Source organism: Aquila chrysaetos, chromosome Z, assembly GCF_900496995.4.
Source record: "Aquila chrysaetos chrysaetos chromosome Z, bAquChr1.4, whole genome shotgun sequence".
Lineage (NCBI taxonomy): Eukaryota > Metazoa > Chordata > Aves > Accipitriformes > Accipitridae > Aquila > Aquila chrysaetos.
Window position 1 is genome coordinate 76,617,430 of NC_044030.1, and position 12,961 is coordinate 76,630,390.

The window sequence follows — 12,961 nt, forward strand, 5'->3', positions numbered from 1 at the left end:
AGTATCTCCAAATAAAAGCTTTAGTCTCCAAGTATTGTGAATCTTATCTGATATTCCTTGAACTTTCAATATGTTTACATTATTTATCACACAGTATTATATTGTACTGAAATAACTAATGCTACACTTCCAGACTTCTGCTTGTCACCTGTAGGCTGCCAGAAACTATCACTTTTCTTTCCCAGTGTGTAACTGCTCTAATTTTCAGTGTATTTTGCAATGCACAAAAGATGCTAAGAAATCAGCTCAAGCATCTCACAATCTTGCTTTTGCTCAGTGTTAAGCAGGATTGTGGGTATGGAGGCCCCCTGGTCAGACTGACAGATGTCCCCGAGATCTGCAATTAGAGAGGCACAGTTCACCTGCCTGCTCGTCTGCCTTTATTTGACTTGGACATGTTTAAGAGTGAGGAATTTCCTAAGGCAGTTGCAGTGCTATGGTTCCGGCTTGCTCTCTCCTCGTAGTTCATCACGGTTTCTTCAGATTTTGAGGTTGCTGACAGGATGCTGGAGATTTCCTTGGCATTCTTGTCTGAAAGGGAGTGGAGTTGATGTTCCTGGGGACTCTGCTGAGTCTAAAACCTGTTTCGTGGTCATGGGTGACTGAGGGACAGTCTTCAAAGGGACCCTAGGGTCCCTTCTGTCAAACGCTCTTTTACAGAAAGAAGGAGAAGCAGATGAAAAAAATCGCACAGAAGAAGAACTTGGCCTCAGAGGGACTGCCCATAGAGAAAGAAATGGCCTTAAAAAGAAAACAAGGAAACAGAAAATACTGCACTACAGTCACTGTAAGTTCAGAGGGCTAAAAATCCTCTGATCCCCAGGGAAGGATCACTTCCACACTACACTTCTGATAACACCAAAATGTGGAAGTGAAGGCTTGGCACCAAGGGTCTATTCATCTGTGAAGGTGGTGGTAATGTGACTAGAGAATAATGTGCAAAATATAACATATCCAAGTGACTTCCAACTTGTTAGGCTGACTTGAACAGCATGCAAGGCTTTAGAAGAAGTCTTGAAGGAAAGAATAATAAAAGGAAGGATGGGAAGTGAGACAAAAGGCAATGTGGGTTTGGCAAAGCTAGAAAGACCAACCTTGGCCCTGGCTCTGATAAATGTCTTCCCAGCTCTAACCTGTCAAAGGTGTACATTTCTCTAAGCTGGCTCCATTACTTCTGAGATGACTTGGAGCAGTGACCACTTGCAGGACTAAATGCATGATCGTAAGAGGCATTCAGTGTCATTTGGGAGCTAGTTGAATTTCACCACAGGTTATGGCTGGGCAAACCTAATTCTAGGGACAAACCTGGCAGCTCAAATCTACGTGGACTCAAAAAAAACCCACTGCATACAGTGTCAGATGGGAGCTCTTGGTGAAAGTGGAGGAGGCTGACATTAGTGAAAGGACTATGAGGTGGGCTGAGAAATATGAGAAGTCCGTGAAGGCAGGGACTGAAAATGAGAAGTTCTTCTTAAAGCTAGGGAAAAATGATGCTAGAAAGGCTGCACATTAGAGCAGATGCAAAGAAACTACACACGGATGACTGGAAATGGAAACCACTGCTTACGAGCAGAAACCTAGCCCTTGTCCGGTTTAGCAGAACAAAGTTTAGTGGAGATGTTACCCAAGCCATCAGGAGCTACTAAAGAGACTTCATCATGATAAACAACACTGTGGTACAAGAACGAGTATTTCTAGATTGGCTATAAATCACAGGTAGCAACTGAGAAGATAGTTTTAAGTATCAGAGAACTGAGGTCCTGAAAAAATCCTCCAGTGTCCACACTCCTGGCTTAAAAAAGGAGTTTGGGGGATTATACCACAACCCCCAGGCAGGGCTCAGACCCACAGTGTATGTTCCAACAAGCACCAGGGAATACCACCAGCCTTATTAGCCATATTGCACATGTTCACAGACCTACGTCCAAAGTTTTCTCTAGAAGGGAGGAAATGAGAGCATAAGAGCAGAAAAGGAGGAAGATGACGTGTCTGGAGGAAATCCCATGAGCAGCCTGACCTCCTCCGCTGCCACTACGCTGCCTTCTCCCTCCCTGCTGCTGCCCAGAAACAGGGAAACTGAATCCCATGCCTGAAGTGCCAGCTGCCTTCTCAGTCAGTCCTAGTTACTCCCCAAACACTCCCATTCTCCTGCTCACCTTCTTTCTTCCATCCATCAATTTGCTAATCTCTTCCAGGAAGACTGATAAACCGCCCTGCCCACCTCTGCCCTTGGGTCTCTGCTCATTCCCATCACACACCCAGAAACACAACATCCTTTCCCGTAAGGCCCTTTTATTCCTATTGCATGCTCACAAGCACACATCATCCCTTTGAGTCCTGCTATCTCACTCCCTCAACTCATTTTTCTGATGGTGTCACAGCCCTGCATTGGCCACAGCTTTAGAAGGGAATTTCCCAAACAGCAAAAAGTCTGTTAAGTACAAAAGCCAGGCTTTCTTTCTTTCTCTCTATTCTTAGAAAATTATGTAATCTTTTCAAATAAAGGCTAGAAATAAAAGGATTGTTAACAGCTCTCCTCCATCCACCAAATCTCAGCAGGGTAGCTTCTTTCTCTCTCACGTTTGCTCTCAGTAATGCTGACTTCCCAAGTTGCAGCAACCTCTTGAACTTCCCCTTTTGGGTTCCTACAAAAGGTCTCCTTGTCACCTGGGAGGTCTGGCAGCGTGTCTGCTCCCTGCTCCTCCCACCAGCCTGCCAGTATCTTCCGCTGGCTGCCTGGAAGCTGTTTTTGAACTACTGAATATTGCTCTTAAGATTAGGAGCAAACTGCTACCTTCAGAAGGCTTTCTCCTGGAAGCTGGTCCACATTTTGAATGCTGGATGCTGTTCTGGTCCTCATATTCCCGGTCCTCACAGCTCAGAAGTGATCCATACAAATGGAAAAGTTTCAAAGAAGGGCAAAGATTATAAAAGGTTTGGGGTAACTGAAGAAACTGGGACACTGCAGCCTCAAAGAGCAATGACTAGGGTGGGATATGATAGAGGTCTACAGTATCTCCATTGCCCAGGAAAGGGTGGACAGCACCAGCACTTTAGCATCTTCCTGAACAAAAGAATGGAGGGCATCAAATTAAATTGGTTGGAACCAGGTTCAAAATAAAAGGAGACAGGTCTCCATGCAACAACTTGTAAATCCACAGAACTCCTTTTCAGGGGCTCAAGAAGGGATAGGAGAAGTACAGCTTAGGACTTACTAAAGAGAAATCATGGAGTCAGGAACATCCCCCATGTTAAAAATTACCAGCACCATAAAAGGCATCAGAAGGAAGCATCATTAGTTTACCTCGTTCTTACTCTTCTCTGGACGGCTGCTTGTAACCACTATTGGAGGTAAGATTTGCATGAGATGGACTCTTGGTCTGAAACCACTCTGCTCTTCCCACAGAAAGCCCCTCGGCAAGAACAGTCAGACCATCAGCAGAATTCACCCGCCTGCCTCAGCATCCAGCTCATCTCTCACCTCTCTCCTGTCCCACCTTAAGTGAGTGTCGCTCCATTCCGCAGACGATCCCTGGATGGGACAGCAGGCAACTTAACCACTCCCTGCTGCTTGTCATCTTTGCCACGTTGCTCTTGGAACAGCCTTTTCCAACTCAGGATAGCTGATTCCACCCCAGGTACACCAGCACATATATATATTTGTAAAATATGTATTCTATTTATTAATTTAATATATTTATTATGATATATATTTGATATGCACAGTGTATATCCTATATCCTGCTGTCATTTTGAGGAGTGTTCAGATAGAGCCATGTTCACAACACAGTATTGTTGCCACAGGTACAAGAAGAAGTCTGAGTGTTTGTAGCTTGAGTCTGCAAGATTTTTCAGGCAGGAAAGAAAATCTGAAAGTGTCACAATGAGTGTAAACGCAAGAAACGAGGCAAGATCGTCAGACAGTTTTAGACAAACATGTTACAAAGCAACGCTTACGGAAACTGAGTCTGATTAAAAAGTTCACAAACTTGGTCTGCAGAAGAAGCACTAGACTGGTAGATAAGCAATATATTCAGGAGCCTTAGGTTCCTGGCTCTGTTAATAACGGCCTGACCTCTTGCCCTGCCCAGGCCTCTTCCCCATGGTTACAGACAGCACTTTTCCTTTGAATAGCTCTTTATTGGTTTCTCTCCACTGCAGCGCTCACTGAAGAGATGACAAGCGAGCATACTGATGAGTTAGAAACTAGTATACCATCTAACTTGGTACTGAAGTAGGGCTTTAAAGGCGTGCTTTAAACAACACATGGGGTATGCCATCAAACTCAGTACTTCCCCATGAGGAAGCCAGAAACAGAAATACATCTACAAGCTGGACTGTGTGTTAGCCGAGTTACTCGCATTGCTGAGCATATGTTACCTAAGGAAAAAATGGCATCTCAGATCACAAAAATTCAGAGACCCGCATTATCATGAAATATGAGTCTCTGAGTTATTTGAGCTTGTCTGCTAGAAATTGGCAGCATTCCCACAAAATGAGGAGGGGGAGTAGTTTACTTGACATCAAGAAGGTTTATTCTCTCATCTCTTGTCAATACCATCTACAGAGTATTAATGCTCTTATCAGACTGAAAGCTATGAATCAAGTTTGGTATATAATTATTTGTCTTCATGTGCTATCTGTAAAGTATCCTACTGCCTGCCTGAGACTTTCCATTCAGCACCTTCAGGAGGGTACCTGAGTACAAAGGAAACTTGACTTCAAGGCCAGACTGGAGAAGAAAAGGAAGTAAGTTAATCTCTATGCTCTTCTGTGATGTCTCAGTGTGTTATCAGAAGCCAAGAACTTCAGGGAAAGATGTCAAAGACAGAGGCACCACGGAGGAGGGGGGAATTATATGAGTCATACCCCTTGCTGGGCATCTACAGCACCAAAGAAATATCTACGTACTAAACGAGAGTAATTTGCAAGGATGCAGTAGTGATTCCGCCCTGTGTGATTTAGCAAACCCAATTACAGTTACACTTCAACAGATGACTCCAAATGCTGCTAAAAGAGTTTATTAAAGACTGTACTAACAGCTTTCATAACAATGGCACATACAATGATTCAAATTCATGACAAATAGCATGGAGTTTTGAAGAGCATTATTATAATACACCACGAACAAGAACAAAGCCAATGTGCTATCTCAGAACTCTACAAGCAGGCCCATGAAATACAGGAGTTGTATCATAAAGCTGTACAAATGTCAAGAGAAAATAGAAAAAAAAAATGTAATTCAATACACAGTCCTTGAATTTATTGACAGTATTACAGTACTTTATGGGCAAGGACTGGCTTGTTCCAGCTGCACTTTCCAGAGCACAAGGGCAACTGGAAATAGCAAAAAAATCCCCAAAACACTAAAAAGCCCTCCAACAAACATACCTCAGGTGCAATCAGTACTCCAGACCTTCCTGCTTAAGAATTTTCAGTCAGAAATTCTGACCTCCCTGCAATCAATTTGCTCAGGACAGTGTTTTGTTTTGCAAGAAAACAAAACCCGGATGCTTCTTTAAGACAGTGCAAAAATATTTTCAATGGTATCGTTAAATCACAGATTAATGACAATCAGCATGGATCAACTGCAGCACGGCCAACAGTGACTTCAAGATCAGAACTGAATGGACCTGCTGCCCCTTGACCAGCACTCCAGACTGAGTGCTTGCAGAGGAGAGACATGTTGCTCTCTCCCAAGCGAGCCGTCATTTCTGGGTTCATAGTGAGGATGGTCTCAGCTACTCCAGGGTAACAAAATGCTACAGAAAGCCTGCAAGTATTAAATTATCCAATCCTATTTCAAAAAACTAACAAAAGAATATTGAAGTGGAAAAAATACATAGCAGCCATGTTATCTGTCATGGCTCTAAAGTTGTTCCCTTCCTTACCGTGTCGGTCACGGTAGCCAAAGTGTGAATGTGGAGTTTAGCAGCTTACCGCACACCCATGGTGATAAAGGATCCCCAGCAGCACATGGGGATTTATATTCTCTGAGACACACCATCTAATAACAACAGCAGAGCAGCTGCAGTCTGCTCCTGGTGTGTTGCCTTTGCAGCTTTTGGCTATGAGCTCTTAGGCCCCTCTGCACTTGTCCCAGTGGTCTCGCCCATGCTCACAGCAGCACATCCATGGTCATACATTCATTTGGTGTGCATCTTCAGAGCAATTTGCAACTTATTCTTTTAAGCAGACATTGAGGTGTCTGCATATCACATTGGGACATTGGTATAATCTGTGCCAGAATATCCCCTGGCGGCTCCACAGTACACGAATTCAATGAGAGATAACTGTGCTTTGACAAAACCCCAAATCATTATTATTCTCCCAATTTCCACACAGTTGTGTGTTTGTATCATAGTGTGATTATGTAGAACCTTTTTAATGTCTGCCAGCTTCAGAGGATAAAATCACAGTGCTGCATATCAACAAAACCCAGCATACCCAGCCTCCAATATAAAATAATTTATATACACAAAGCAGAATTTGCATTTTAAATAAGAAGAGACTGTCTCATTCTCTATGGTGTCTTACCCAGCTACTAAAAAATAAATAATTCACATCAGATTGACGGATTTGTTTCCTGCACAGCACAAGTGCGCTATCGGAGCTGACAAAGACACCATGAAAAAAAACTTTTGTAATTAATAAAAGAGAATTGTTGAACACTTGCACATACTGGCACAAGGCAGAAGAGAAAAGGGAACATTACACAGCTCAGGTGCCTTCCTCTGTGGAGCGGGACTCAGATTTCAACTTTACAAATTCTCTGGCAACTTCATCATTGGTTCTTTGGGAGAGAATCCTCAGGACCGTAAGTCCAGTCTCATCCATGTGAATCCTGCGCCCGAGGGGGCACCAGCAAGCACAGCTTCCTTTGTCTGCTATGTCTCTGAGCTGCATCACTGCTATCCCCAGTACTCGGTCCTCCCGAGCAAAGCAGTAATCCTTCACACAGACTTGGAGCTCGTAGGCATCAGGGCCATCTTCATTTCCCAGTATGCTGAAAAACACAAACACGTTTACTTACAGTTTCTCAGAATGTATAAATTCCTCTGCAAAATAAAGGCATCAGCAGCTGACTGCAGTGCTTTGATGAGCCACACAAAACTCCTTTCTACAGAGAAATCTGGTCAGAGGGGGAGAAGTAAAACCTATGGTGTATGGGCATTATTGCTGATTTACAGCTGATAAAGACAACCTGGCTACTTAAAAAGAAAAAACCAGCAACACTTATCAAGTTGCCTTTGCATGTGTGTGTAATAAAGTGTGAAATGAGAGGCGTAGAGAACATTAAAGCCATGCTAATAGATTTTCAACTCAGATGACTTTAAACATTTCTGCTTCTGTTAAGGATTGCTCCATTTCAGTAATTAATATTTTAATTAGATCAAGTCTTTGTTAAAGATTCAGAACCTTCCATTATAGCAAAAGCTAATAAAAATACATTCCCAACCTTTCTGATGTTTCTAAAATTAAAAGAATAATAAAAAAAAGGGACAAAATCTCTTCACTTAGAGGAAGCCTGCCATTCCTCACATCAAAGGAAAATTGTATGGACAGTCCCTCTCCCCCAGGATGTTTACAGTCTTTTGCTGGTCATCTCTTCTCCTCTCATTCTTACTGTACAGCTGGGTGAGCACTAGTCTGTAGCTCCCTGTGTTGAGCCTTCCAAGAAGGAAGATGCCTTTGTAATAATGAAAGCCAAATAAGAAGAGATAAATGCTCGGTGTTGAGAAAGACTGCAATTTTAGCAGTGCAACTTACTACCAGTTCCAAGGGCTGTATCCCTGGAAACAAGTTCAGAAAGCATGTCCCACAGGCCAAGTTGGGATAAAAACACACATTAAGATTAAAAGAACTAAAAATATGTAATGAACTTTTAGCCTCAACTCTACCAATAAAAGATACAAAGTTCATTAAAATGATGGAGCACAGTAAAATATGTTCACAGGACACACAATGCGTTTCAGAAGGTAGCCAAAGGACACTGATGGTATAGAACAGACCTCAGCATCCCACCCACAGCAAAAACTACCATAATCTAGCTTTTTCTGCCAAGAGACCAAAGACTGGGCCAAGCTACTCGTTCATGTACTTTTCTGGGCCCTGAGCAGGCTGTTTGTGGACACTGGAAAACCCTCTCTGTCCTCTGCATCTGCATTTGCCACATCAGATCCCCAGGCTATTTTTCACACTTACAAGTGAAAGGTTTCATTGTATTTGGGAGCCCAGTTGTTGCTCTTTGACTTCGTTGTGAACTTCCTCTTCTTGTCACTCTGATGGGGCCCAATCATGGTGATTTCAACAAATGGACGGAACATGCCAGACGTTTGCCACTTCAGGTCGTTGGCTGCCACAACTGGAAAAGAGAGTCACAACCTGTTTTACAGTAAACATTCATTTGTTTCCATTGCTCTGGACACCTTTCCACTCTGCTCTGCTTTCTATTTCTTGTTTCAGAGGACAAAGTCCAACTCAAAACACGCCAGCGCCCTGACACACATGGGCAGGACTTTTTTGTAATACAAAGAAACGCTTTTTTGCTCTAGTTTAAGTTCTGTGAAGGGAATTTAATACTTGGGACAGCACTTAGCTTTTGCCAAATGCATAGTCAAGAAATTAGTCCAAAAAAATAGGCATTCCTGCAGCTCTGGGCAGGCAGCCCTGCCAGTTCAGTGCTTACGTCTACATTACATGTGGGATGAGGAAAAAAAATAGGCATTTGGGGGGCTGATATTAAGGTCTCTGTTGAAAAGGAAAATTAGACTGCAGGTAAGACAAACAAAGCCCATGAGCTGTAGGTGGTTCCAGAACCAAGAATTATTAGCTCTTCAATTCTCATTCTCTCTCAGGTCACTGCGGGGAACAGACTGAAGCACAGGAAATAGCTCTGAAAATCAGTTTTTGCATTGCAGTGTAGATTTAGCCAGAAGAGAGGCCTGAAGAGCTGTTTATATAAATCTTCAGAGGAAATTAAAGTAGTTAAATATGCTGTATTCAAGCAAATGAGATGAAGGAGGAAGAGGAAGCCTGGGATGAATCACTGGTTTGGTTATTTTCAGAGCAGCTCTTCAGGGACCAACGTGGTCTTCAGGACGGGGGAGAGGAGCCTCTGAGCTCTTACTGGCTCTGCGATCTCTTGGTTTACACTGAGCAATTTCGCAACATCGCCCTGTCATGCTGCCTTGTTCTCTGCAGCCCAGGCTAAACTGTGGCGCCTGGCGAGAGCCATCATCCAATTTTTGTTTACATCATATATCGTTGCCAATAAACAACAAGACTGCACATTGCCATGTCATTGGCTGGACAAGCTCATTTGCTGTTTCTCTACATGTTCCTAATGTGAAACAGAGAAAACAATTCTGGATTCACATCCCGTGAGATAACACAGAAATATAATGACTGCCAGCTGGAGGTTTGCCTCGACACAGTCACAAAGCCTGAGCAGTAACACATGCTTCACCATACCTTTCACCGTGACCTTGTGTTCACCAGTTCCTGGGTGGGTATACAGGTCGATCTGTATGGACACTTCACCCACAGGATCATCCACACCGGAGCCTGTTGGAAGAAAATTGACATCCACCGTGCACACAAGGATTATTGTTTATTGGCACCTGTCTTTGGTTTATGGCCTCAGCAAGACAATATAGCATTTTCACAGTACACCTTCCATAGCCAGCTTTTCAGTCGACACTGATAATGTAACGTTAATGCAAGGTAACATCAGGCTTGCATGCCCAACACGCAAACACTTAACATTTTTTGTACTCCACCATGAAGATCGTGTCCTGTTGAGAATACTAGTAAGAATTTTAAAAGAATTTAAAAGACCTAAAGCTCAACAATGGACCCTCACAGAGAGCAAGGATTTTTCAAAAGTTCCTGCCAAGCTATCGTGTGTACATGCAGGCATTCCAGTGGTGGGTATCGGCATGCCGTCTGCTCACAGAAGAAGGAAGGACCAAAAAGCCCAACAAAACAAAAATTACACCAGAGAGGAAGTTTAGGGAAAAAAAGACAAATATGTTAGTGATTTGCACAGACCCACAGTGCAGTCTCACCCTCCAAGAACCTTTTTCCATTTGTACATCAGATAAAAGTTGTCATCCTGACTGCCTATCTGCTTCCCTTCAGGGGATAATGAGAACCCCTTCACTGTTGTGCACCAAAAATGATGAGAGAGAAGCACTCACAACTTACATACTGAATTCCCTTCATCAATTAGCCAGGGAGAAAACAACATATAGCTCCAAAGAGGAAAATATAACGTGTTGTAACAGAGGGAGAAGATCTCATGAACCTTCATGTATTATGATGTTTTCAACTTTTTAACTTCTAATCATAATTATCATGCAATATGTGGAAATGACATTTTTCTGGGTAGGAAAGTCAAGATGTCATGTAAATCACAGAAGACGACTGCTTTTCAAAATGAAAATGAAGTCTTTGATAAGATAGATTGATTTTACTTTCTCTTTGATAACTGTCTGACCTCAGGTTGACAATTAGCATTGCTGTTGTCATTGGGATACCTACAGGTAACTGAGTACCTAGGAACAGCAGTGTTGTTTTGTCAGTTTTGAGGCTAAGACACATTACTAAGTGAAAGAATTGGTGTGTTTGAAATTCAAGATAAGGAGCTTGAAGGATATAATTAAACAAACATTTTGATTAGCTAGATCTAACAAGTCAACTTTCACAAGAACAGTCTGCAGGCAGCAAAAACACTCATTTAAAAACCAAAAGGTTGAGAGCTCATCTGTGCAATTCTCTGAAGAGAATTACATGGCACAGAACTGTAGGCTGTGAAAGTCACATTAATATACAAGTAAAAGTATCTGAGCAAACAAAACAGAACCTCAAATTTTTATCTTAGGGTAGATTCTCACTCTTGACCTGAGTACAATAAACAGCCTTCAGGCTGTAACATTTGTACATGATCTTGAATGTACCGTTTTCTCCCAGCTTAGAAGGGCAGTGTTCCTTCTTTTTTGTACATAAGCATAGAGCTTTAAAATTGGTAGGCTTGATTATTGACCTGACCCATCTGATGGTGCAGCTCTGTCACTTATACTGTCGGCATTTTCCATGGTAACAGACAAGTTTACCAACAGTATATAACAACTTTACCAGGCCACATCTGCAGAAATATCAGCTGCCAAACACTCAGGTCTTTATTTTACTGATCTTTAGTGTAATTAATAGGTTATAAAGGAGACACTGATGCTTCAGAGGAATGACAGCGGAATCATCCCATTACATTTGAGGAAGACAAAATTTAATTTTTTTTTTTCTTCTTCTACCTTCATTCTTGTGTTTTCATACAAAAATCTTGTTCTATTAACTGAAATGTTCAGAGACAAAAAACCACTTTGTAGATGGCCAGTGAAAAATATTCTGAGCACATACAACTCTGTGCATACACACATTTGCACATTTAGTGACATGCAGATTTAAAACTTGACATGCAAGTCTCATTGGTATTGCGATACTGGAAGGTGAAACTGCAGAACTGAGCTTGTGCAATGGGTTACAGATGTATTTCACCTAAGATAACAAAAAGACTTTGGACAGCAAAAAATAAATTGAGAGATGAAACACAACAAGGCTTGATTTTTAGGGCTCTCCTGAGCACGCAGACTTTTAGCTACCCCCTTTCAAGCCAGATGGTTCAAGCTCAGCCATAATCTTGAGTGCGTATCAGAGGTTACCATGTATTACAGTAGCCTGTCTCAGCAGACCATACACATGCAAGTCTAGGACTTGAAACAGCAATACACAGCCCATGGTAAAGGGTAGGGGAACAAGTCTGTAGCATCTCTCAAATCCCAGTCCATTTTCAAGACAGCTTTCATATCCCATGAAAAAAATTTCAAGCTTGGGGACAGGCTCTCAGGCAAGGTACAAGCTTCTAAACTGTGCAACCTGTGGCTCTGTCTGTGGGATGCAAGCATTTGGTGAAAGTTCACTTCTACAAGGAGCTATGGGAACGGGTCTCTGGAAAAGGTTTCTGAGCATGGGCAGGATGACTTCAAAAGCAAGGCAGTTGACTAATGTTGTTATGGTAACAACATTAGACTTGAACGTACCCTTATCAGGAAGAACGTCCTCATTAGCGGTAAACCTAATACCTTTCCCATCGTGCACTGAGACATGAATTCAAAAGGCAAGAAGCAAGCAGGATAAAGAGAGAAGAGTATGAATTACAATCCAGTTAGTGGTGTCACTCAAACAAATACAAAACAACTGTTCTAGCTCTCAACAGACAAAATATCCTTTTAGATCTTCCGCACCAACACAGGCTTTGGAGAGCAAGGCTGTCTGCAAGTAAGGGATTGTCTGGGTTAAAACAAGAACAGAATTTGTGCTGGCATAACTAAACTGCAAGCTCCGATCCAACTTTGCAGAGCAAACACTTAACAGCATAGTGCTATAAAAGCCTGCTCAGTAAGGAAATGAGTGCAATAGATACCTCACGAACTGGAAGATGCAACCATTGAGCAGTGAAGTAAGAGACTGAAACAGTCAGCATTTAAATAGTTCTGCATGCAGCCATTTCCTCCCATAGGCTTGTGGGAAGCTTGACTTACACAAAGGGAAACATCAGAGAGCTCCAGTAAGCAGATGCCAGTTGTAAATACTAGTGCTGTCCCTTCTGTCCCTCCAACGTATGTGCAGATCTCTAAACCAATCTACCAAATGGGGTTACTGAGAAGTGTACGCAAGCAATATCCTTTTCTAGCCTCAATCCCAGGAGCAAGTCATGCCTTTCTCAGAGATATTCCATCACTGATCCTACAGATATTAGGTGGCGTAGCTCAAGTCTTTTGTTCCCCAAACAGGATCCTAAACTCTCAAGCCTACTAATGTAGAAGATGCTGCTTTGGACCATGTCCTAGTTTCAGCTGGGATAGAGTTAACTGTCTTCCTAGTAGCTGGTACAGTGCTATGT

The 12,961-nt window shown here is 42.4% G+C and overlaps 1 protein-coding gene across 20 annotated transcripts in view; it reads right to left on the reverse strand.

Annotated features, from left to right (window-relative positions):
* Positions 1–5,005: 5,005 nt before the first annotated feature.
* UNC13B (unc-13 homolog B) overlaps positions 5,006–12,961 on the reverse strand; it is a 225,204-nt gene continuing 217,248 nt past the window's right edge. For 14 of the 20 annotated variants that reach the window (XM_030003611.2, XM_030003607.2, XM_030003609.2 and 11 more), the window contains 4 exons: positions 12,099–12,155; positions 9,475–9,567; positions 8,206–8,365; positions 5,006–7,006 (listed from right to left, as the gene is read on the reverse strand). In XM_030003611.2, coding sequence (XP_029859471.1) covers positions 6,721–7,006; positions 8,206–8,365; positions 9,475–9,567; positions 12,099–12,155 — 596 coding nt within the window. In that variant the 3' untranslated portion in view covers positions 5,006–6,720. The remainder of the gene's footprint in view (positions 7,007–8,205; positions 8,366–9,474; positions 9,568–12,098; positions 12,156–12,961) is intronic. The other 6 variants (XM_030003613.2, XM_030003614.2, XM_030003612.2 and 3 more) reach the window with 1 other exon arrangement.